The sequence below is a fragment of the Monopterus albus genome, unplaced genomic scaffold, assembly GCF_001952655.1.
Source record: "Monopterus albus unplaced genomic scaffold, M_albus_1.0 scaffold92.1, whole genome shotgun sequence".
Classification (NCBI taxonomy): Eukaryota; Metazoa; Chordata; class Actinopteri; order Synbranchiformes; family Synbranchidae; genus Monopterus; species Monopterus albus.
The window spans coordinates 815,808-841,291 of NW_018127972.1; the positions used below are offsets into that span (position 1 = coordinate 815,808).

Consider the following 25,484-nt stretch of genomic DNA (forward strand, 5'->3'; position numbering starts at 1 on the left):
GGTGAGAAGGGGAATAGGGGAGTGCAGCCGCAATGGTGTCTGAGGTGGCCCTGTTGGGCCAGTAGGCATACTGCAGGGGGTCCAGGGTGCCCGATATAATGCTCTGGATGTGGGCCAGCACCACTCTCTCAAAACACTTCATAATGAAGTCTTGTCATCACTGTGAGGTAGCAGAAACTTGCTGCTCCCAGCCATGACATGGTGTTACAGAAAATGTTGTTGTGAATATTGTTCACAATTATGTCCTGCAGGGGCAAAATGTTGACATCTGTAGTTACAAATCAGTAAAATCTGGATTTTATTAGTTAATAAAATGGAATAAAATCACTGATGCATCTGATTCAACTTTGTTTCATCAGGTAAGATTACAAGGCTAGCAGTTTGTTATGTATTGGAACACTCTCAAGTTAGAACACATGTTTTTCCAGTTCTTCCTGTTCTGCAGATATTATGTGAATGCAGCATAGTCCTCATTAAAAGAAACTAAACAAGCTAAATGTTGGTGAGTTTTAGAGGTGCTGGACAGTGGATTTTGTTACCTTTGGACAGTCAGGGTAGCAGCTTCCCTCTACTTGTTTTTATGCTATGCTAATCAGTTTCTCTTCCTTTTTTATGTTCCCCTTTCTGTTTTCTAATGATTGATGATGACCTTTTTCTTCTGTCCTCTGAAGGCTCTGTCCCGGGTCACACCCAGCGGCCTCCAGCCTGCAGCTCCACGGTGAAACCCTCCCATTAACCCATGCACCATGGAGGCCTCAACATATACCACTTTCCGCCCACACACTCACACACCCGCACACACACAAACACACACACACAGGACTCTTAAATGACACAGCAGAGCTACCAACCAGTGCACAAGAGTCTGGCTGTGCTCTTGTTTACTTGACAGAGGCAGAGTTGCACAGCCAGGAGTGTGCGAGTGTGAGAGTGAGAGTGAGAGAGCAGGATGGGTGGAGTGCAGTTTGCATTAACCACCTTGGCAAAGGTGCAGCCACAGCCTCTATTCTTCTTCTCCCATGGAAGATGTGGAAACACTCCCCCTCCTCCTTGTTGATAAAGCCATGGAGTCATTGTTCTCTGGCACAATTTTTTTTTTTAACTTTGGTATTCCTTTTTTTTTATTCTTTAGCATTAAAACTTCTCTTACACCAGCTCCACTGGCCCGACATGACAAGAGTTTGAAAATGGAGGATGAGTCTCTTAGCTATGAAGTCAAGAGAACATGTGATCCATTGTGGCACTTTTAAAAGACAGCACCTCAACTTTGTCCTGAAAGACTTCTCAAATCCTGAAAGTCAATAGTCTCTCTCTTGTTCTCTTTTCCTTTTTTTTTTTTTTTTTTTTAAGGTGTTTGAGGTTTGACTTTAAAGTTAGGCTGACACCCATTGTTTTTAAAATGGGACAAAAGGCCTTTTATCATTCTGTTTTCAAAAGTGATCCCATAGTTAAAGGGGTTTTTGTTGTTATCCTCCTCAGGTGCATTGGATCCAGGATGTTGTAGTAAATAATATTAAAAAAAAACATGCAGCACATTTCTCTCTGTCTTCAGGTTATGTGCTGCTAGGGAAAGCTGTGACTGGGATGTTAAAATAGCTGGGATCTCCATCTGTCCACTGAACGGATGAGATCTCCTTTCTAAACCAGGTGCATAGTGATGTGTTTTTGTGTGTGTGCATTTGTGTGGTTCTTTCTTAGGGTTATACAAGCGCAAAGTGGCGGGGATGAACATGTTAATTTGTCCTGTTTTGAACTCAGTTGTCTCCTTGACCTCACTCCAGACCATCTGTCTGAGTCCATTTTGAGGCAAAATGCAGTTTGCTTTTACCTAGATCTTGCAAACCTTATCAAAATTTCAGCATATTGTAACTTGCTTATCTGGATGTGGCTTTCTAGTACTTGCTCAGGAGGCACTACAAACAGAAAGCTAATGCCAAGACGGCATTAAACTGTACAACAGTGACAATGATGTTTAATTTGTGACAGTGTGCAGGATGTGTTATAACCGGGTAATGGCCCAAGCCATTATTTCTAACCTTGATCGAAATCACTTAATATCATGTATGTGCCATTACACAATATTTTACTACATCTGAACTATGAAAACTTTGGTAAAGAGAGTCAGTTTAGGTGACATGTCATTGTCAGTGGACAAATTTAAAGGCAAACTCCACCAAGTTTACACATAGATATCTGTTTCTTAGGCATGATCAGACAGAACACAATAAGATGAGAGATACACAGGGACAAAAAAAAAAATCATCAGGCTTAATGTGAGCAGCAGAAGTCAATTAAAACATGGATCATACCTGCTCGGTCAGTGCTAATCCTAAATTGTCAGATTAGGGATATCCACCTTGGCGTGATGAGAGAATCCAGGCAGAAAATGGACAGTGTGCTTTAACGACAGGCTGAATGGAGGTGAGGAGGTCTTGGAGAGCCATGGACTGAGTGTATGGCTGAGTCCCAACAATACCGGAGCTACCAGCCTCACATGGCTCTTCTCAGTGACTTGTATTTCTGTCAAGAGGAGATTTGATCAGTGCAGCGGGTTGAACTGACCAATTTTGACCCTGACCTGCCAATTTTGAAGTAGAAAATTCTTAAATGTATTAGACTGGTTGCAAAGTATTGTAGGGAATTTTCTGTAGTTAAGGGGGAAGAGGGTGTAGTGCTGATTTGTACATGTTTTGTTATTGTGTGTTGAATGTGCCTGCTCTGCCGACCATTCTACATGAGCTACTGTACGGTTTCGGATGATGAGTGTGTGTAGGTGTAGGGACTAGGAATGCCTCACTTCATTAGGCATAAAAAAAAGAAAAAAATGTAAAAACCCAGACTTGAAAAATAAACAGACGTAAAAAGTGGTGGATAAACGTCTGTGTCCTACTTTGTTAGTCTACCGTGTCTGGTTTAGTCATATATTTCTTCTTTTTGTCATGTCCAGTTTAGCTTTGAACTGTGCAGTGGAGATTGCTGCTCATGTCCCGCAATGCATCTCTTCACTGTGGATTCATGGGAAATCTTTCTTTCCACTCCCACCAAACTTTTTGTTCTTAATCTGTAATGCCACTGTATTTGTGTATTTTAAAATGGTGTAAATAAATTAAGTACTTATTTGTTGTGTTCATTGACTGAAATGAAAAGCTGTGACTACCATATGATATAATGGTGATTTTTAGGTGGAGTGACCCCCTTAAATTTTTCCAGAGGGCAGCACCAGGGCAAAAGTGATGGTGATGAAGATTTACTTATTGCACACTATAAATATAGACCACATAAGATTAGCATTTCATGAGATCTTAGGTCCATAATGTTGAGCCTGTGTATATGAGAGGGTGTGTGTGTGTGTGTGTATGTGTAAATGTGTTTTGGGCTGGCTCACATTGCCCTCAAAGCTAGTGGCACATTTTACCTCACAGACAGTTTCAGAAGTCTTCATAGAGCAACTCAGACCCACAGTCGTGTTAACTTAATGACTACATGATGTCGTTTCTAAAGCTTAAAACTGTCACCAGCAAGTAGAGACCAGAACAAGCTGTTTTTACACACAATATAACTTTGCTTTGAAAACTCCAATGTATATGTACAAAACTTATTTTATTGTTTAGTTACTTTCATTACTGAAGCTGCTCTGAGGCCTTGTGGCCACTAGGTGCTGCTCTACCACATGAACATGACCATTATAGCAACAAGGATGTGACTGGCTTTTCATTCAATTGGCCCACAGACTGTACAAGTCTGGATCATAGTACATCACAGGATAATGGTCTAAACCCCCATGCTTAAAACACATAGGTGAAGATGAAGAAGTTCAGTCTGCACATGTACATGGGAAGAAGTAATCAGATGATGAACACATGACAGCTACATATATATATATATATATATATATATAACAGTGTAGTTGAGGCACTAGGACCCAGCATCATGCCCCTCTCTACCCTAGTGACAGTCTGTGGCGCTGAGGCAGGAGGCTGGAGGAGAGAGGGCTCTCAGCAGCATCGCCCGGTAAGACACACAACAGCTTGTCACGTTGTGGACCGCTCATCTCTCCCGTAGGCTACACATGAAAATCTGGTTTGGGACACCGTCTCAGTGACATCAGTGAGCTATAATTGCTGTATCTTTATATCTTGGACCGGTAATGTGAGTCATATCGCGTGATTTGTCATTTTTGACGCAAGTTTTCTCGCATGATGCCACCCAGCCGTGCGTGTCGTGACAGAGTAAGCATACAGTGTGGATCCGCATCCAGACGCAGGCTCTGTAGCCAGTGATGTACAGACCATGCAGGGAGGTATGTGGAGTGACCAACCCACAACAGGGCAACATTAGCTTTTAGTCTCAAAACCTTTTACTTTGACAATGTGGCCTGAATAACAAGTAAATCTCAACACCCAATGAGAATTGGACGAAATTGAGAAAAGTTGAAAACATTGTCATCTGATGGGCATGATGGGACCTGTGATGTTATGAACACTGCATTAGACATTACTGATATTTTTAATAACCTTTTCTTAAATTAAAAATCTTTTAGAATTTGATTTGTGATGTTGGCCAATTATGTCCTCTTTCAGTTACTTTGTGTGTTTATACATTTATATAAGCCTATTATATAGATCACATGGTTTTAAGCTTTTTAATTGTCTTATGGTTATAGTCTATATTTAATATTGTTTTATTTTAAAAAAAATTAACATAATATCATATTCAGTTTTATTAATGTCATTATTATGTACAGTGGTCTTTTACGTTCAAATGCTTTGAGTTGTTTCTTAAAGATCTATTGTAGTTGCGCTGTGAAGCTATTTTCACATCTTGATTTAAGCTGAATTATTGTGATTCTCTGTGGTTTCATCATTGTGTGACACCTTTGACATTATACACAGCCATCATGATTTACAGAGAGATAAAAATATAGATAGATATCAATAAATAGATATATCTGCTTTGAATGTTATCACTGTCCAACGTTGTGTGGACTCTGTTCTTTAGGTGACATCACCATTAAGTGGCTGTCCCATCTGTCATACTTGTGTAACGACTACAAGTCACCAAATTATAACAGTGACATGCACATTCTGGTGCGTCAGTGGGGTCTTGCCATTTCATGAGGTAGCAACATTAGCCTTCTGAGCAACAAAAGCTGATAATAAAAAAGCTTTAGAAACAGCACCTAAAAACATAACATTTTAATGGCCTAGAAAATATTAACAATAGTTGATATATTATTTAAATACTATCTGCATTTTGTGTGTTAAATATACAGTAGTGTGACATGATGACCACTCGAGACTTACAGGCATATTCCCGTATTTTGATGAAGCAGTCAATAGTGTCCCCAAACTATAACTACTGTTTTAACACTCAACTGTAAAACATTAATGTTGGGCAGACATGTGAGGACTGTGTGGCACTAATGTCTGTAACAAGGACAGAGCGTATAGACTTATGTGCTGATAAGCAAAGTACCACCAAACTGTTGGATTCTGACACAAATACAACTTAAATAATCTATCTGCCACCCAAGGAGAGATGATTTTTTTTATTAAAGAATATTTTGCAGTCCAAACAATATTACTAATAGGGGACTATTTTTTATGACTGTTTAAAAATGCAGCACGCTGCTCTAGGGACATGCCTGAAACTGCTTTCTACCACACAGCTTGTTCCATTAGCTCTATCAAGAGTTTGTAAATTGACAAATGGAGCCACTAGCTACTTCCTCACTATTCAAAATGAATGTCTTTACTGCTTTGTTTTGTATAAGTCCAGAAAGAAATCAAGTTTCATGGAACTTTACAGATGTTAAAAATGCCAAAAACACCCTGATCACCACAGTCACACAGTACCGTACATGAATCTATGGGAATGTTGCTGGCTGTTGCTAATGTGTGGTTGTGGTGGTGAAAGCCATGTCTGGCTCCAGAGACTCAGTGGAAGAATAAATCACTTGGCCAGTGACAGTGCTGGGCCTTTACAATGCATTATATATATACAGTGTATCAGTAAATCAGACTTGCTGTTCTTGTTACTGTTGGCTTGAAAATACTGACGGACTGTAGGTGATGAGAGAAAAGAGTCAGTATACAGATACAAATACTGACTGGATGTTTTGCATAATATCATGCCAGTAATTGTTTAAAATAAGTTTTTAAATCTTAATGTGTTAGTTATAATTTACTGAAACTGGTCTTTTCTTGCTAAAGTTGGTTTAAGTTGGTGTAAAACATGTTTAGCGCCTTAAGGTCTGAGCATTATTACAGTGTTAAGGAATTTTAGCCCCGTGAAAGAAGACATACAGTATTTTCTCACAATGCTAATAATGTCATAGATAACATTTAATTGGTTAGCAGTCAATGACTGTCTGAAGTATCCCACCCACAGACATCAGCAGGCACTCAGTATCTTTTCTGGTAATGCTCAATTAAACCTGTACTGCATTAATCTGCATTGTGTACCTACATGTTTCTTTTTACTATGACTGGTCTTCAGCAGTAAAACACATGCATTGAAGTCAGGTGTCAGACTTGGCCAGTCAAGAACATTCCACTGTTTGGCCTTAAAAGCTCCTTGGCCACCCTGAATGTTTAGGACTCCAGTGAAACACTACTGTATGTACTATAAATACAGACTGTGTTTGCCGCTGTGATATTTCAACCAGGGCGTGTCATCGTCAGAAATTATATGTTTCACAAAAGGGCTTTAAACGGACAAAATGACAAGATGGAGGATGCTGCTTAAATCAAATGGATCTAAAGCTTTAAGAGTTTCTGGCAATTCTAGAAAGTGATGGCAATATTAAATAGCATTGTTAAATGTTACACATATCTACAGTACTTTGGGTAAATATGTTCAGTCTGATATGATACATAGCCTATATGTTCTACTGCTGATAGGCAGTGTTCATGGCGTGGAAATGAATTAGATGGATTTACTGAGAAACTCTCCAACTGACTCATTTTTATTTTTTCTAGCTTATCCATCTACCTCCATTAAGATACAGAAATAACACATCATGGGTGGCGCAGTGGTGGACGTGGGTGCAGTGGGAGTGAAGGCTCCAGATGGAGGGTGGGGTTGGGCGGTGCTGGCCGGCTGTTTTGTCATCACAGGCTTCTCTTACGCTTTCCCAAAAGCGGTCAGCGTCTTCTTCAAAGAACTGATCAAGGAGTTTGGGGTTGGGTACAGTGACACTGCCTGGATCTCCTCTATACTGCTGGCCATGCTCTATGGCACAGGTAGGCTGCTGCTTCTTCAATAAAATATACACAAACAGTATTTGGGGTGTTATTTTAGCCATGACATTAACTATTCCTTTTAAGGCAAATGTTTGTTTAGACCAGAACATGATCATCTTACAGTATTATGTAACCCAATACAAGCCTTAGAAATCTCTTTTTAATCTGTCACAGCATAAGCATACTCTGACTTACTAATAGGATCTCTTCTGAATCCTGAATCCTAATGAAAAATACCATTAATCTTCTAACAGAAAATTTTGAGTCTTACATAACAGCCTGACAAATTCTTTTATTCATCAGTCAGTACTTGGTGCTTAACCAAAATCGGTGTGGTGACAAGTGAGCTCTGAATCCAGAGGGGTACCCCGCCTCTCACCCACTGTCAGCTGGGATTGGCTCCAGTCCCCCGCAACCCTCTTCAGGATAAGCTGTATAGATATTGGATGGATGGATGTTTGAACTTATACTCTGTGCCTCTGAGTTTTGCAACTGTCTCCAGTGTTTTCTGAGCCATAACACTTGTCCTTATATGCTGGTTTAACCAGAATCAGATGAGAAATTTATCATCTTCAACTTTTAAGCTTCCAAAATCCCCAAAGCTACCACACTTACATGCTATAACTCCCACCAGTATAGGTGCCAGACCACACCAGACACACACAGCTGACTGACTTCATTATGCTTTGTCCAGGTCCTCTGTGCAGTGTGCTGGTGAACTGTTTCGGCTGTCGTCCAGTGATGATGGTGGGTGGCCTCTTTGCATCTCTGGGAATGATCCTTGCTTCCTTCTCCACCAGTATCATCCACATCTACCTCTGCACTGGGGTCATTACAGGTCTGACTGTCTGCTGATACATTTGACAGATGCTATAATGTTAGGATGTACTACACCATGATCTACACCAGTGACTGGGGCAGAATGGTGACCCACTGTTAGCGCTGTTGCCTCACAGCAAGAAAGTTCCAGGTTCGGGTTCCAGGTTTAAGCCCCAGTTGTCCCGGTTTGCATGTTTTCCCTGTGCCGGCGTGGCTTCTGGCTTCCTCCTACAGTCCAAAGACATGAGGGTTAGGTTGATTGGTGACTCTAAATTGCCCGTAAGAGTGAGTGTGAGTGTGTGTGTGGTTGTCTGTCTCTAAGTGTCGACCTGTCCAGGCTGTACCCCACCTCTCACCCAGTGGCAGCTGGGATTGGCTCCAGTGCCCCCATGACCCTCTTCAAGATATGAGGTATAGATAATGGATGGATGGATGAACCACAGTGACTTCTGTTCAGCAAAATTTACGTAGCCTCACTTTTAACTTAACACAAATTCAAAATATATTGTGTGTGTATGGCAGTTTAAACTTGCTTTCCTTTGCTGCAGGTCTGGGGCTAGCCCTGAACTTTCAACCCTCTTTGATTATGCTTAACCGCTACTTCAGTGAGAAGCGTCCTTTGGCCAATGGACTGTCAGCAGCAGGAAGTCCTGTGGCCCTGTGCTGCCTCTCGCCACTGGGCCAGGTCCTCCAGTACCAGTATGGATGGAGAGGGGGCTTTCTCATCTTGGGTGGCATGCTACTCAACTGCTGTGTGTGTGGGGCTCTAATGAAGCCACTAGTTCCCTCCAACAGCGTCCAGACCAAGGCCCTGGAACAGGACAAAGAAGAAGGATCAGAGAAAAAGAAGAAGCCCAAAGCCAAACTGCTGGACTTCTCTGTCTTCAAAGACTGTGGTTTTGTCATCTACACTGTGGCAGCATCCATCATGGTGCTGGGGCTGTTTGTGCCTCCAGTGTTTGTTGTGAGCTATGCTAAGGAGCTGGGGAATGAGGATACCAAATCAGCATTGCTGCTCACCATCCTGGGCTTCATTGACATTTTTGCACGGCCCACGTGTGGAGTGATTGCAGGACTGAAATGGGTGCGGCCTCGTTGTGTTTACCTCTTCAGCTTTGCTATGATCTTCAATGGAGCCACTGACTTGATCTGTGCACAGGTATGGGAACACTTGCTTGTTATGAACTGGAAAGAAAATGTGGATCCTACTGATATAAAGCCTAAATGCAATCTCGTATTTGTTCTCAGGCAAAGAGCTATGCATCTCTTGTGGTCTTCTGCATCTTCTTTGGCATCTCCTATGGCATGGTGGGAGCGCTGCAGTTTGAGGTTCTCATGGCAATAGTTGGTACTGAGAAGTTCTCCAGTGCCATTGGTCTGGTCCTGCTCATGGAGGCCTTTGCTGTGCTGGTGGGACCACCTGGTGCAGGTCAGTAAGTGCCAAAACTGCAGCACGCCTGAACTGGACTGAAGTGTCCAATTTATTTGAAAAGGTATTGGTGACAGTAGTGCATGTATTTGAGCTGTTCTTGGATTTTGTTTTGTCATGGCACAGGGAGCAGTGGAGAAATGGCATAGGGAAATTAAGTAGTAGCAAATCTACCAAACCTAAAGTGCTCTCTATAGTGCCCCTGTAGAATGCTTTGAGGACCCTGCCACATCTGTAACAGGAAGTGGAGGCACTACTGTGCCTTGATGACAAGGGGGGGGGGGGGGTTTTCAAGTCAGGTCATCGGTGATGTGCACACCCAGAAACGTGGTACTTTTCACTAACTACACAGTGCTTCTATGGATGTTAGGTGGAGTGTGTACTGTGTGCTTCCTTCTAAAATCAGTAGTGATCTCTTTTGTTTTGTTGACATTTAGTGTCAAGTTATTATGACACCAGAACACCGCCCTAGAGGACCCCTGTGTTGAGAATGACTGTCTTCACACACCAGAACACCGCCCTAGAGAACCCCTGTGTTGAGAATGACTGTCTTCAAGGTAGTTTTCTCAACACGTACATCCTGAGGTCTGTCTGTGAGGAAGTCCATCCTCCAGTTACATAGTTGGGTGCTGATGCCTAATGTACCAAGTTATCATATCAAGTGCTGAGGGATGACTGTATTGAAGGCTGAGCTGAAGTCAATGAAAAGCAGCTGCACATAAGTGAATCATAAGTGAACAAAGTGAATCAGAGAATTAAAATGCTTATTTTGTGATTGTTTCACTACTGTTATGCTCTAAAGCAGGAATAAACACAGCCACACCTCTGCACAGCCCCGTGGGAAGGATTTTGTGTGAATGCAGCCAAAATGTATGTTTCTGTCTGTTCTGCTGTGCACCTTGTGTGTGTGTATTGCCCTGCCTTCAAACCAACACACAAACCTGAAATTGGATGCACATTGTAGTCTACTGTAATTCCCACATTCCATTTATAAATGTATTAAACAATATCATATAACAGCTAATTTGTTTTATTTCCATAATGAAAAATCATTGGCCACTAAGTACACGGACCATTGGATGTCATGATAAACATCACGCCTCTAGTACCTGGATTCTGGCAGTTGTGTAAAATGAACATTTTGCTGGCTTTTTAAAGCTAAGTGTAAAAGGGCATAAAGCAAATAACAGTCAAATCACTGGCAGTTTGCCACAACCTCTGAGTAAAAGGGGCTTTGGACAGCAACCCTGTCTTCTAGAAACTATATCCTGCCCCTCTCAAACAACATAAGGCATGAGCAGAAATCAAAGTACTCTGATTTTCTCATTTTTTATTTTCTGTTTTTTGATCTAATGTTCTACAGATTCAAAATTTTAAACATTTGTTGAAAATATTAATTGCACATTTAGCTGACAAATGAAAAACACTATTTTGGAAAGTTGAATTAGATTTTTCAGTTTTCTATTTTTCATTTTGTATATAGAAATTTTAACTGATAAGCATTATACAGACCTGTATATTAGGAAAGGAGTTTTTAATTGTGGATATAAACTAGCATTACAGTAAATAACCAGTTTTTGTTGATTGTTATCTCTCTGTGTGGTTCTCCCATTTTATCCTCTCATCTGCTTCCTGTTGTCTCTTCCCTCTGTCTCAGGCCGGCTTCTGGATGCCACCAAGAACTACATGTATGTCTTTCTGTTGGCAGGAAGTGAGGTGTTCCTCTCTGCTGTGGTTCTGGCTACTTGCAACTTTTTGTTTATCACAAGGAAGTCTTCAATGCCAGTAGACAAATTTGAGAATGTCACAGTGACAGATGATGCCAAGTCAGAGCTGTGCAGTAAATCTGAGATTAATGATAAAGAGAAGAAGGGAGAAAGCGAGGAGCAAGTGAAGGAGAGAAAGAAGAAGTTAAAGGAGGAGAGCAACAAAGGGAAAATAGAAGAGGTCAGGCCAGTAAGTCACAGGAAGGACTGGGTACAGAGTATAACCCTGGACTCACAGGAAGTGGAAAGGTTCTTGAAAGAGCTGCAACAAAATGGCACCATGGCCGCTAGTCCTGAAACATGTCTGTGAGCAGAAATGAAAGATGCTGAAAGGAATTATACTTCCAAGCTAAACCCATCTGTGCCACTGCCAGAGAAAATAGTAAGAGATACTGTAAACTATCAGTTATTATGAGAGCAATAATCTATCACTAGATTTTTAAAAGCCTTGTAGTAATAAGAGACAATAGGAGAATTCAATTACAGAACTACCATTTGTAAAGTTTTGTAGTCTCTAGGTTTTATCACAAGTTGAGTTTTATCTTAATGTAGCAAAAACTAGAGGTTGGCAATATTAGAAATTCTTAGTGTCAACAAATTTTATGAAAAGATCATAACTGTAGATTAAATGAAGTCTTATGCATTATCCCTGTTAAACAATAAAAGTATATCAAAAGGGAGCACAGTTAAGCTCAACCACACATTCTTGCAACAAAGGTAGTGCTAAATCCTTATCAGCATGACTACTACTGCTTGCAAACTAACCCTTCTGGGAACATGCAAACAATGGGAAGTGACAGTAGCTTTCTGTTCTACATTCTCTGTTGGTTGCTAATGAGACAATAAACACAGAGTTACCACTGACTCCTATTTCGCAATGGTCTGCAAATCCTTGTTGTGGAGCACTTTATGCTCCAGCAGAGTAACTGGCCAGCAGCACAACTTAATGTGTCAAAGTTCACCAAAATAAATAGCAGTTGAAGCAGAAATAAATCACTTTGCAGTTATTAGTTGTGGTTATTGGTTAACACAGCTTAGCGAGAAAAAGGGAGCACCTGGTTTGGTGCAAGGGATTTCACTGCTAATGCAAACATGGCAGAATTATTGTCATGTGAGACTGAAATCACACATGAGTCTAAATCACACTCACAAAATGATTTATCAGGCAGCTCACACACACACACACACACACACACACATTGTTAGAGACATAGAAATGAATAACTATGAAGTGAGTCAGATGAAGTTATGATGGGTAAACAACATTGGTGATTTGAACATGATCCAGATTTCTAGAGCTGGATAAACAGCAGAGGAATTGCCATTGTAAAATATGCAGGTGACCTGTGCTAACAAAAACAGGAAACAACAAACGTTTTCCACTGTTTGAAAAGATACCACCTCAGTGATACAGCAGCCAATAGGCAACACTGTTAACCTCTCTGGAGTTCTCTTGTGGACTAACAAGTTATGTTTTACTCACCAAATCACACTGTGTTTATCTTTCAGGTCTAGCAAACATGTTGAATGTGAATATTTTGATACATCTGTTAATATGAAAAAACACTACCCAGCTCTAATTGCTAGTATTTTGTATTTGTCTCCGAAAAGCACTAAGTTCACACTGTGATTTTAGATTTGCACCTGAGAAATTATCAAGTACTGTAGTAAAGGCACAATATGGCCTGACAGATATGGCTTGCTGTTAGTGGTAGATTAGTAGATTGGTTTTTACTCAAACCCATGTTGCCTATATGGTCTGTATTGTCTGTACTCTACTGTACTGTATGTGTGTTTCTGTAAAATAGAATATTAAATGAACTTTTTATTTATTTACAACGTGGTTTGTCTTTGGCTTCATGGAAGCTGTTGTTTAAACATAAAATCAGGGAAGGTGGAATGATAACTGAACATATGAAAGAGAGACCTGGGTTATAGGTAATAACTGACAACTGATGATACCTACGTAGCATCAACTAAAAATTTAAATACAAAACATAAATACATGTTTATAAATTTATATTAATTAAGCCCAATTAAAAGCTCAATTTCAACCAACCACAACACACTCACACTTTACTAACAACCCAATAATACAATTTAGAATCAATTTATTAACAGTCACAGGGACCACTCTTTTGCATAAAAAGGGCAGCCTACTTTTGAAACATTAAATAGATTTTACTTAAGTGTAACTTTGAATGCCTATAAAGGAGTATCTGACATGGTTCTATTGCTATCTTTAAAGGGTCTGAATAATTTTCCACCGTTTTCATGTTTGTTCTATGCACCACAGCGGAAGGGGGCGATAATTAGATGATAGGTGGAGTCATGGTCCTAGAAGAAGTTTCCCACCGGAGCTATTTTGCCGTTGCACAGGTCTGGAAAGTGCTGCGCCCGGCATCCCCGGGGATAACGTTACCCCCCAAATCTCCCACTTCTGTCGGCGAATCAACAAACTATGAAGGTATATATTTTTTTAGAAATAGTTAGTACATGACCAGAGCAGTATATGATGATGCCAGAAGAACACAGCTGTGATAGATTTCTGCTAATTTCGTTGTGTGTTCAATGCTGCATGTGCTAACCTACATGTCTTTGCCTAGCTAGCTGACAATATAGCACATTTAGGGCACATTTGCTATGACATGTTATGGCTAGCACATTAAATGCTTATAACTGTTGAGGCAGACATTAGAAACACGTAAACGTTAGCAACAATTCTGAGTTGTCAACATCGTTTTTAACATTAAGAAGTGAACATTTTTATTGTCTTATAAACAGCTAGCTTTTGACGCAGCTGAATTTGACTGCCGGTTCGGCGGCTGAGGGGAGTGATGCTGAGATAGAAAAGTGGGATTTGGCATGCCACTATTGTGTAAGGAGCACATGGTGACTCTGAAGTGGTACGTTATGCCACTCGTTCCTCAGTGACAGATGTCACTTCCCGACAGCAGATGTCGCTCCGGTGTAACATGGCATAGTAAATGTGCCCTAAATAAATGAACTTGACGTTAATGTTCTTTTTGATAACTTGTGAGATTACGTGCGATGCTTTTGTAACACTGACAGAAATGTCATTTAAACTATCTCTGCAATTTAACCAAAGCGAACACCAGAAAACACCTAACCAACATAGCCAGTTTGAATAGTCGATTAAAGAAATATCGATCTACCCGGAAACAGTTGCATTTGCATTGTTTTGACATGTTTCATTGTATTTGTGCAACGCGATCATACATTGGCTCACATATAATATGGTTAAGGAAACGTCAGTGAAGTGTACCATATCGTTTATTAGGCTATCACAATAAATTAGAGTAACCCTTTATTAGTTATGCTGCTAACGGCATGACTTATGTTTTGTACATCGCTATGGAAGTGTTAAAAGGCATGTGTCAGCTGTGCCAACACTTCATTGCGTTTCCTTAAATATCTCATATAAAGGTGTATATCCAGAAATATATGATCGTTTTTAAAAACTTTGCAGTTAAAAGTGAGATTACAAATTGATTCTGCATCATCATTTTGCTACTTGTGATTTTTTCTATACACAAAGAAGAAAGTTTGCTAAATTACAAGTATTTGAATAAGTTCACTTTTAAATTGGTACCAGTTTGTCAGTAAATTTATACTTGGGGATGTATTACTGCTTGTTTGAAACTAGCAAACTAATTAAAGTATTAAGAAATATTTGGTTGTATTAAATATTTTTAAACATATTCTGAGAAAGCTAACCCTGGTAGAATGTCTTTGGCTATAAAAGGCAACATGTTTAAAGAAGCGCCGTTTTGTTGTTAGCCTCCCAACTTCTCTCTCTCTCTCCTCTTCTTTCAGGACATGTCTTGAAATTCAACACAGTTGTTTGAAAACATCTGACAGCAAGGCAGTAGGGAATTTGGGGGTTTGGTAGAACCACTGCCTGCTGCAACAAAATCCAGAGGTGTATCTATCATGCATTATGTAAAGTGCTTTTCTTACCCAGTGTTTGCTGTGCTATTAAATAGGAATCAACATTTTTAGCAGGATTTCTAATTAATTTAGTGCTCTCTTGTGTGGTCAAGTCAATTGTGATGGCCAAGCTCCGGGGCTTTGAGTTCTGGAGGATAAGTCTGAAAGAGGCAAGCTTTGTGGTGGCACCCATGGTGGACCAGAGTGAACTGGCCTGGCGCCTGCTTAGTCGTCGACATGGTGCTCAGCTATGCTACACCCCCATGCTGCATGCTCAGGTGTTTGTCCGTGATGCCAACTACCGGAGGGAAAACCTCTACAATGAAGTTTGTGAGGAGGACAGACCTCTGATCACACAGGTGAGGAGCTATACAGGAAAGGTCGTTTACAGATTGGTAATAATGGTTGATTGAAGTTGCTGGTGAAAATCCTACAGCATGGCCTTTGTTTGATTAGTCACTAGGGATGGGATGGATATAACTTTTGCTCAGTACCATTCACTGCACGATATGGTGCGTACAATTCGATTAAATCATGGTACAAATAAAAATTCATTGACAACAATGTATGACTAGTTGTGGAATACTTGTACTATATTTGTCTTTGTTCCCTGTTTTACACTGGTTTGATTATGTAAAGAACAACCAGATATATCAACTTATGTTCTGTTAGGCTATCTTATTTAATAAAAAAATGAAGTCGACCATATGATGTATATCGTTCAACAAAACTATACATATTGTGATGTTTTTGTATCATGATATATTGAATTTCAATATGTTGTCCTGTCCCTATTAGTTACCTACTGTTCCTCATGTAAGATGTAAATTGGTGCTCTGTTCCCTGTGTGTCAGTTTTGTGCCAATGATCCGGAGGTGTTCCTTCAGGCAGCTCTGCTGGCCCAAGACTACTGCGACGCCATTGACCTCAACCTGGGCTGTCCACAAATGATAGCTAAGAGAGGTATGTATGTAGTTTGTACAGAGATGAACTGCAAATTCTTGACTTTCTTAGAGGTTGTATCAGAAAAGACACTGACTTGCAGATGATGTCGTGAGAAGAAAACTGACTTGTGATGCTTGTTTCTAAGGGCACTATGGAGTTTTTCTACAGGATGAATGGGAACTTTTAGAGAAAATGGGTAAGTCTTGACATTGTTGGGTTTATTCAAGTATGAGCACAACAAAAATCTAAAACCTGAAAATTGTAAAGAATCAAATATCTTGACATAGTGCTTTTAAAAAAAAATGTATTATTGTATACTGTAGTTCTATTATCTCAAACTAACATACCATTCTTACTTTACAGTCAGGTTAGCCAATGAAAAGCTTTCAGTGCCAGTCACATGCAAGATTCGTGTGTTCGAGGAGATTGAAAAGACAGTCCACTATGCCCAGATGCTGGAGAAAGCTGGATGTCAGGTATGACTGCAGTCACCTTTTTAAATATAAATCCACTCTTAACCATGGTTTATATAAACTCTGTTTATAATTATAGTTAACTACCTGTCAAAATCAATAAAAATCTGTTTATTAAAACTTAAATTGTGAACGTATGTGTTTTGTATTTGTGTATATCTGCAAAACTAGTCCCAAATTCCATTTAAGGAAGAATTTAAAAAGGTCGAAATTTGTCTTTGTCCATCATCCATTTTTTTCCAGCTGCTGACAGTGCACGGAAGAACCAAAGACCAGAAAGGCGCCATGACAGGTATTGCTAGCTGGGAGCACATCAAGGCAGTACGGTGAGCTACCACCACTTTATGATTTTTCACTATGGTTAATCTGAACATTTGCTTTTCCAGTGGACTCAGTGTAATAATTTAACAAATCATGGCAGTTTTTCCTGGAATACAACATAATATGGCTAATTGTCTGGTGTGCTTTTGCCACAGGAAGGCAGTGAATATTCCAGTGTTTGCAAATGGCAACATTCAACACCTGAGTGATGTGAAACGCTGCATTCAGGAAACAGGAGTGCAGGGAGTTATGAGTGCAGGTTAGGAATGCATGTCTAGTGCCTTATTTTGTAACAGGATTTTAGTCATAATACACATTTGTCCTAAGTCCTTGCTGTTCATAGAAGATATGTCAAGTCCTGCTTAGATCATTGATTGTTTTGAATGTAATTTCTGAGTTCTTCTTTGTATTATTTTTAGAGGGGAACCTCCATAACCCAGCAGTGTTTGAGGGTCGCAGTCCCCCAGTGTGGGAAATGGCTGAGGAGTATCTAGAGTTGGTAAAACAGTACCCTCCCTGCAGTCTGTCCTACGTACGAGCACACCTCTTCAAGCTCTGGCATCACACGTATGTCTGTCTGCCCTGGTCTGTGTATGTCTGTGTACATATACTGTATATATAGATGTCATTAGGCTGTATGTAACACCCCCACTCACTGAGCACTGATAAAGACAGTTGATCATCACTTTATCAGACTGGTCCTGTTGGGTAGGTTTTCCAGAGGTGCTGTTATTTTAGGGCTGCATTAGTCCTCATCCCGTTTCTTGAAAAAGTAGTAGATGAGATTCTTCCATTGAAGTTTGTAATCCTTAACATTTTAGTGGGTTTAGTTTGATTTCGCATTACCTGCAGTTACTCTGGTCACAGCAAATGTGGGTTAACACTACAGCTTTCAGAATCCTGAGGGCAGCAAACACTCCTTAAACAGCTGCTGTATTTGTGCTGTTTGCAGTGCAGCCAGACAAATCTGTTCTATTGTATTAAACATGTCAGTCAGTAATGTTTGAAAATGAATTAGTTTCTTGCTACACGTTCTGAGAGTAGATTTACCCAAAATCGCAGGACACGGTGAACTGAGCATTCTGAGGAGCTGGAGATGTGCTGCTTGGTGTCTGCAGCTCTTCATCTAACAGCCTCTTGTTCTGCTGTTCCATGATTTCCAGATTCCAAGCTGATCCTCTGTCAAAAAAAGGACCAAAATGACCAGATCTTGTTTTGTAGACGCATTTGATGCGTTAACCTCTGAAAGATTCGTTTCATTTCCTGTGACTGCTTCATAATAAGAGCTGGTTTATGGTCTTTCAGAACTAGTTCGTAAGATGTGCTGTCCAGCTACGGAGGTCAAAAGTGGTTATACCTGATCCGAATGGCCACACTGGAAGGTGCCACACTGGAAGGTGAATTATGAAGCTGGCTGTCACAGAGAGGGGGGAGATGATGTATCGTTTAAAAACGGGGATATGCACATTTTCAAGCAGTCTCTCCAGCAATGCACTCAGTTGTTCACTTGAAAACAGTAGGGTAACAAATGGAAAAAAAGAGAACTAGAGAGATTTTCAGTCTTTAGCTTCTCTCTCACTTCTGCACAGCTGACCAGTCCCAGTATGAAGTGGGTGTGAATGTCAGATCACTGGTTTCAGAGAGTTACATAAATATTAGACCCCTGTACGAGTTGTCAGAAAGATTTATGGAAAGGAGGTTTCCTTAGGTATCCAGCCATACAAACAACTCATAATTGGTTTTAGCTGAATGCTCCTTTAGCTTCCACTTAGAGAAGATAGTTTTCCTGGGGTCCAGTTAAAACAAAGAAACTAAACAAAATTGAATCACAAGTAACCATAAAAACTATAGACAAGAACTAATTCAGTCAATACACACATCACAATGGTCAATCTGTAGCTCCTTTACAAACCCAGCAGTCATATAGTATTCAAATTGACCTGTAGCCCAAATAATTAAAATCCCAATAGTAACTTTTTTTTTTGTCTGAAACAGTAAAACAACCAAAACATATACTATTTAGTTAATTCCATTTGAAACAATGCCAGAATAATTTCATGGTCTGCATTGAAATCATGAAGCTTTGCCTCAATAATTTAAAAAAAAAAGAATCTACTTTTAGTTTTGCTGATTACTGATGGAACCTGATTCCAGGCAGATGAAACTCTGAACAGGACTGTTGTGTACATATAACTGGTTGAGGACATGGGATTACCAAATGGCCAGTAATTTTTGTTCGGGAGGCATAACTATGAGGAAGAACCTGTAGATGCTAATGTCTCGGAAAAAAAACTGGAATGTGTTTTTGTAAACTGTATTGTGCATAAATAGCAACAAGCTGGATTTCAACTTAGCTTCCACAGTTCGCCATTCTTAGCTGATGGTGAAGAATCAACCTTACTGCTATTTTGAGCAATTTGCAATTAACCAGGCCACTGGGCAATATTCCAGATGTGATCAGACTGAGTGGGTCACATTTCTCATAATGGAAGATGGTACGTAAGCAGAGAATACTTTTGAATACTATACTTTTATTCTGTCAGTATTTTCTACATGTTTGTCTTTACTCAGCTGAGTAAAAACAGCTCCATTTAAATTTACTTTCAATTACAGTAGGTGAAGCACAGGACAAGTTAGTTGTCTCCATATGTTGTTTTTTAATTGCAACACAAGATTTACAAGACAAAGGACATAACTTAGATGAGACAACAGACCAACAAAGGGATTATTAAATTAAGTTAGAGTTGTGTTTATGAAAGTGTGTTTATCCAACTCTGTGCAGACTGATATATAAAATAAATGAAATTAACAAATCACTAAATAATTAGAGGAGAAAAAAGAAGGAGAGTAGGTAATATCAGTTCATTTGGTTTGATTGATGGGTGTGATATACTCAAAACAGTAGCATGGACAATGAGGTCTAATAACAGTGACAATAATGAAATAACAAGCAACTTGTTATATTTTTAGGAGTTTGTGGGAATGTGCGTGGCCTCGGCCTCAGGTGTCTGGTTTAAGTTAAAAGTGGTTAGAAACGGATTCCAAGTGTTGGTAAAAGTATATTATTCTTCTGGGTAGATGATACTTTCTCTAGTGTGATATATTCTGTGAGAAGGCTGGTCCAGTGGTTGATGTGTAATGAGTTTTTAGATTTCCACTTTAGAAAGATTGTTTTCTTGGCAATAGTTAGCAAATCCTTTTCCCATTTAGTCATTGGTACTGTGATTGTTATTGTCTCCATACGTGACTGTATCAGCATCATTAACAGCATAAGGCAAGTCACTGATAAAACCAATGAATTACGATGGACCCAAAAAATCCTTGAGGAACTCTGCAAGTAGTTTCCTTTTTATCAGAGAAACTACCATTACAGTCACAAGAAAAAGTAATAACACTGTTTTGCAATTGGTCATGAAATGAGCTTCACCAAAGTCACAAATATTAACAAACACAATATTTCACAGCTGATAAAACACAGTCATGGTCTTTCATGTTTTTATTTGACACACCCATTAAACATACAAAGTGATGGTAAAAAAAAAAAAAAAGTAACGTCAACACCTTCTGATGCTTCTGATGTCAACTGGAGTCAGGTGTTAGCAAACCTGGAGTCCAATCAATGAAACGAGAATGGAGGTGTGGTTTAGAATGACCTTGACTTATAAGAGCACACAATCGGTATCAGTGTGCTATTCCCAAGCGTCATCAGCTGATGTGAGCCTTGCAAAAAAGAGATCTCAGAAGAGCTGTTGATTTGTGTGTAGCTGGAAAGGGTTACAGAGTCATCTCAAAGTTTTTTTTGATATTCATCAGTCCATGGTAGCCATTCTTTAATAATGTCTTCTATTAGAAGGAATGCTTTATGGTTATGTTAGATTTATAAATTATTTTTGCAGACGTGTGTTGAGATATGGTGACTGTTTAAAGAGCCTCATCAGCCCATAACAGACATTGTTTAAATATTTTATTTTTTTTACTATTCATGTCAATAAAATTGAGAAACAAAATAGAATACATATATTGATGTCATGATACTGTGTTTATGGCTTTTACCCATCCTTGTGTAGTACGGTCTCATTCACACCCATTTGTGAAACATTTGAATGAAATGTAGGATTTCTTTGCACATGCAATTAGCAACAGTGTCCTGCAGCTCAGATCATGCATCTTGCCTGATGTATATATGACGAGTAGCTGAATCATTTAACCTCGTCTGCAGGCTTTGTATTTGCTGTGTGTGTGTGTGTGTGTGCGTGCCTTTGTATTACTTGCATCATGAGGACCGAAACCTGTTAACACACTAACACTGTGGGGACTCGGCCATCCTTGTGGGGACCAGAAGCTAGTCCCCACAAGCAAATCACTGAATTTTAGGGTGGCAACGTGGTTTAGGTGATGGGTGTTAGGGAAGCAGTGGTTATGGTTAAGGCTACGGGAAATTAATGTAAAGTCCCTAAAAAGAATGAAAACACAGCGTATATGTGTGTGTGTGTGTGAATATAGACTGCAGATCCACCAAGACCTGAGGGAGGAGTTGGCCAAAGTGAAGACCCTTGAGTGTTTGGCTGATGTCAGCAGACGGCTGAGACTGCGCTGCCAGGTAACATCAGTTCACCCCAACAGTGCAGTGAGTAGTGTCAGTGTATGACAGTAACTGGCTTTGTTCATTAGCGTACAGTCATGGTCAGCTGGACACGTTTTACCAAACATAGCCTGCATCAAGTTGAAATGAGTAAGGGTTAGATACTCATTGTGATTGTAACAGGTGAAGGCTCTGTTATATACTTCTAACTTGGCTTAACGTTACTCATACTATAGGAAGCTAATCAGAGCCAGAGGACAAACCTAGTGCTAGCTTGGCTATTCATGTTGATCATGTGACCACTGTCATGCAGAGGATCCTGAAGAGATTGTGTTTTATGAGCACTGCTTCCTTTTCCAGTCTTATCAGTGACACAGGGTTTGGTATTATACAGGAGACGTATGTAAGCAGACTGCAGTACTAACAGGATGAAGTACTATCAGTGGTGTTCTAATCCAGTAGCTTTATCTCTACTTGTACAGGAGGAGATAGCAAGAGGCAAAGATTTGGAAGAGACAGAGGGTTGCCTGCCTTTCCCCCACTGGATCTGCCAACCATATGTTAGACCTGTGTGAGTTACCACACTTTGTTTTTAACATTCTCTATCATAATTTTCACAAGATGGTTTCAGTAAGTCGTCATACAGCTGCACATCACCTATAAAAGGAGAATCTATCCTGATAGTAAAAAACTGCCTTACAGGCCAAAGGAGCCAGTTGCCAATGGTAACAGCCAGGGGTCAGAGGTGAAGAAGACAGTGTGCCAGAAAAGGGCACTAGAGGTCTCTGATGGATCTGCTGACACTCTCTCCAAAAACAAGCAGAAGAAGAGATCCCGCAACCCCAACAAGAACTTCTGTCCCAAGCAGAGACGTGAGTCTGAACCATCGCTTTCTGCCCCAAGTGCTGAGGTCCTAGACCTTAAATCTGACAGTGTCTCTCTTCTTTCTTCCCACAGCAAAGTACATCAAGTGTGAACAGTGTGGGAACCCAAAGGTAAGCAGTCAATTAGTGTGTGTATGTACAGTATTTCATTTGATTCATGGGTGGTGATGTACATATGTGCAGCAGTTAGTTGTCAGTACAAGTGTCACAGATCCCCTCTGGTTCAAGGAAATGTTCGATTTCAGACATTTATGCATGAAGTTCATTTATACATTCATTTCATTTCACAAATGTTTGAGTAATAGATTTTTAGTGGATGTTTGATCACCAACTGAAGCACTTTTTTTTTTCTTCTGCTCTGCAGGGAAATAAGTGTGTCTTCAACCTGTGCCGAGGCTGCTGTAAGAAGAAGGCCTACAAGGAGGTGGCAGACTGTCCAAGTCAGTACACACACATGCTTTTGGGTCTAGGGTGGGGAGAAAATATTCCTGTGCTCAAGAGCTACAGCTGGTGCTTGTGTTTGCCATGCATTTTGCAGTAACAAATTCCACTTATGTGCTTACTGTGATATTAAATGCTTTAATTGGAGCACATTATCAGCTTGATGCTTTTCCATTTTTAGTTTTTTGTTGTACCACTTCAATACTTGCTTTTTTTTTTTAAATGTTGAATCCATAAAGCTTTTACCAGCCACCCCAGTAATTAGTCCTTCAGTTGATTCACTGATGACTGGAAATTATATTGACCAACATTTATCAAATAAAAGTTGGTAATTAAACTAATTAATTTGAAGATGTGCTTTTCTCTTATTTATGAAATTGATCCATTAATGTAAAAATAGACTGATCAATAATGAATCTTACCGGTGATTGACAGGCCATGGGCTGAGGTTCAAGACCAAGGCAGAGAAACGGAAAGCTGAGAAGGATGAGACAAAGGAGGACTCAGAGAAAAGCAGCAGCTCCCCTCAGCCTATCCCAGATCCAAGCACAGCGCTACAGGAGCAAGCACAGCTGCCACTATGAGCAACACTATGGCTATCTTTGCATGCACAGACTATACTGCTGTTTTTAAGATTCTGAGCTGTCACATGTAAAAGTCTAACCCAGTTAAGATTGATTCTCTGGTCAGAACATTTTAAGACACAATACCATACAAAACATTTTGTTATGGATAAAACGAAGTAGGTGCGCAACATATTTCAGCTATCTTGGTCTTTATCAAGTTGTCCTACCAGACCACAAATAGTTTAGATCTAATGTTCATCATAGTAAAGATCAATACAGCAAGGCTGTTGTGTGGGCTCCCTTTGATTTCTTTGCTGGTAATGAACACATGACAAACAAGGTGTTGGGCAATAAAAAGATCCAAATGGAGGGTAAAAACATCAAGTAAGCAGGTTGATGTGTGCATGTAGAGGTAGCCAGTGATTTGCCGGGTCATTATACTGGACTATATGCTGTACATAGTTGTGCCTGGTACTTTAAGTAAACTCAAGGACGAGTGTTCTCCAAAAAAAGACTGATGGTGTGAGGATGACATTGCTCAGTAGACCAAAACCATAAACTAATATTTTTATGGGATGCAGATTTATAGGAAAATTAAAAAGCTTGTGATATTTTTGGCTGAGGAGTTGGGAAGTTTTGTCATGAAAAGGAGTTCATTCTTTTCTGTAAATCTTTTATTTTATTTTTTTCTGTTGAAGGACTATGTAAATTTCAGGTGTTATTTTGGCCAGAGTTGTTACTTAGCCACTGAAGTTTAAAGATTCAATAACTGTCAGGCTGATGGAGAAAATTAGCATATCCTCACAGATTTTATAATTTTTTTATTTACTGTCATGAATGTGGTTGAATTTGTTTAAGGTTTACTTGTAGTGCACTGACCGCTGCCTAATCATATACGAACTTAAGGTCAAAGTGGTGGCCACTCTACTGCTGTCTACTAACTGCTCAGTGATTTCACAGTTCCAAAAATGTTTTTAAAGCTGCTTCTCGCCTGTATAATTGTGCATTGTGTAAAAATGATCACTGATATTTTGGGAAATATTTTCATCTTAAAGCTCATTATCAAAAGCATATTTCTAAGTGTTTAGCATAGCTTAGCACAACAATTAGAAGGTAGCCAAATGCCATCAAAAGTGGAGAAAAATCTAACCTAAAATTATTTTTTTTGCACATTTGCACACTGTGTTTGTGTATTTGACACAAATAAAAAATGACATATGGTGACAGACTTTTGCTGTTAACTAGCTTGCTTGCTAACAAAAAAAAATAGGATTCAAAACCTTTTAAAAGGCTTTTAAGGGTTTTTTTTTTTCTTTTCTTGGAGGCTAGCTCTTTCCTGTGGTTTCTAGTTTTGGTGCAAAGCTAGCCTAAAAATGGTGTTACTGAACCACTAAATAGTTCAGTATTTTGGGAAATACTCTCACTTTGTTGCTGAGAGTTTGGTGAAAACATTGATACCGCCCTCATGTCTGCAAGCTAAATATATAGTGTAGCTTAGCACAAAGACTACACACGGGGGAAAACAGCCATCCAGACTCTGTCCAGAGGTAATAAAATCCATTGGTACTGTTAGGAATAGCCAAGTTCCCTGCTTTCTAGTCTTGTGCTAAGCCAAGCTCATAAGATTCTGCCTCGTTTTAGGTAAAGGTGGGTATGGTTGCAACACTTTTGCACTTTGCTCACTTAGAGACTATGTCTACTAGACCTACACAATTTTAGTATGCTAAACATACTGTATATCTGTCAGCTTACCCATGCCATTAAAATGTCCAATTATAATAAATTCATCATTTGAATTTGACGGGAATAAGTCAGATGTACCTAACCCCATACCAGGGGTCAGTTACAACAGTCATTAAAATATATTAAAATAGTACTAATTGACTGACATTTGTCTGGATTTTTAAACTGTTTTAGTAACAGTGTATTGCATCTGTAAAAATCATTTGTTTCGTTTGTGACTCTCCTGGGGATCCAGTAGGCCGCCATGCTCTCAGGTGCTGGACGATGCCTAGCTTCTGTCAAAAAATAAATAAATTGATACAGGGTGGTTTAGCAAATGG

At 39.7% G+C, this 25,484-nt stretch overlaps 3 protein-coding genes across 6 annotated transcripts in view; all 3 read left to right on the plus strand.

The window, feature by feature from the left end:
- csnk1da (casein kinase 1, delta a) overlaps nucleotides 1-2,848 on the plus strand; it is a 22,763-nt gene extending 19,915 nt beyond the window's left edge. Inside the window, exon 10 of the mRNA XM_020608346.1 lies at nucleotides 672-2,848. Coding sequence (XP_020464002.1) covers nucleotides 672-722 — 51 coding nt within the window. The 3' untranslated portion in view covers nucleotides 723-2,848. The remainder of the gene's footprint in view (nucleotides 1-671) is intronic.
- Nucleotides 2,849-3,934: 1,086 nt separating this feature from the next.
- slc16a3a (solute carrier family 16 member 3a) lies at nucleotides 3,935-13,046 on the plus strand. 3 transcript variants are annotated; one of them, XM_020608358.1, is made up of 6 exons: nucleotides 3,935-4,011; nucleotides 6,981-7,244; nucleotides 7,939-8,082; nucleotides 8,612-9,222; nucleotides 9,312-9,492; nucleotides 11,150-13,046. In XM_020608358.1, the coding sequence occupies exons 2-6, from the start codon at nucleotides 7,022-7,024 to the stop codon at nucleotides 11,566-11,568; spliced, it is 1,578 nt and encodes a 525-aa protein (XP_020464014.1). In that variant the 5' UTR covers nucleotides 3,935-4,011; nucleotides 6,981-7,021; the 3' UTR covers nucleotides 11,569-13,046. The 3 variants fall into 3 exon arrangements, with proteins under 3 accessions (XP_020464014.1, XP_020464011.1, XP_020464013.1); XM_020608355.1 differs by having other exon boundaries at nucleotides 3,984-4,300; XM_020608357.1 differs by having other exon boundaries at nucleotides 3,984-4,107.
- Nucleotides 13,047-13,616: 570 nt separating this feature from the next.
- On the plus strand, nucleotides 13,617-25,402 carry dus1l (dihydrouridine synthase 1-like (S. cerevisiae)). 2 transcript variants are annotated; one of them, XM_020608299.1, is made up of 15 exons: nucleotides 13,617-13,725; nucleotides 15,096-15,221; nucleotides 15,323-15,568; nucleotides 16,064-16,172; nucleotides 16,300-16,350; nucleotides 16,518-16,630; nucleotides 16,871-16,953; nucleotides 17,104-17,207; nucleotides 17,368-17,515; nucleotides 21,452-21,548; nucleotides 22,013-22,101; nucleotides 22,233-22,402; nucleotides 22,488-22,525; nucleotides 22,779-22,854; nucleotides 23,291-25,402. In XM_020608299.1, the coding sequence occupies exons 2-15, from the start codon at nucleotides 15,213-15,215 to the stop codon at nucleotides 23,437-23,439; spliced, it is 1,482 nt and encodes a 493-aa protein (XP_020463955.1). In that variant the 5' UTR covers nucleotides 13,617-13,725; nucleotides 15,096-15,212; the 3' UTR covers nucleotides 23,440-25,402. The 2 variants fall into 2 exon arrangements, with proteins under 2 accessions (XP_020463955.1, XP_020463956.1); XM_020608300.1 differs by having other exon boundaries at nucleotides 15,096-15,201.
- Nucleotides 25,403-25,484: the final 82 nt, after the last annotated feature.

What these genes read in the sequence shown, in the direction of transcription:
- slc16a3a (XM_020608358.1), top strand. Translation starts at nt 7,022, where the DNA reads ATGGGTGGCGCAGTGGTGGACGTGGGTGCAGTGGGAGTGAAGGCTCCA. An exon ending in GGCCATGCTCTATGGCACAG is followed by an intron (nt 7,245 to 7,938) that starts GTAGGCTGCTGC and finishes TGCTTTGTCCAG; the next exon opens with GTCCTCTGTGCAGTGTGCTG. An exon ending in CTGACTTGATCTGTGCACAG is followed by an intron (nt 9,223 to 9,311) that starts GTATGGGAACAC and finishes ATTTGTTCTCAG; the next exon opens with GCAAAGAGCTATGCATCTCT.
- dus1l (XM_020608299.1), top strand. An exon ending in GCAGGGAGTTATGAGTGCAG is followed by an intron (nt 17,208 to 17,367) that starts GTTAGGAATGCA and finishes TATTATTTTTAG; the next exon opens with AGGGGAACCTCCATAACCCA. An exon ending in TTCAAGCTCTGGCATCACAC is followed by an intron (nt 17,516 to 21,451) that starts GTATGTCTGTCT and finishes GTGTGAATATAG; the next exon opens with ACTGCAGATCCACCAAGACC.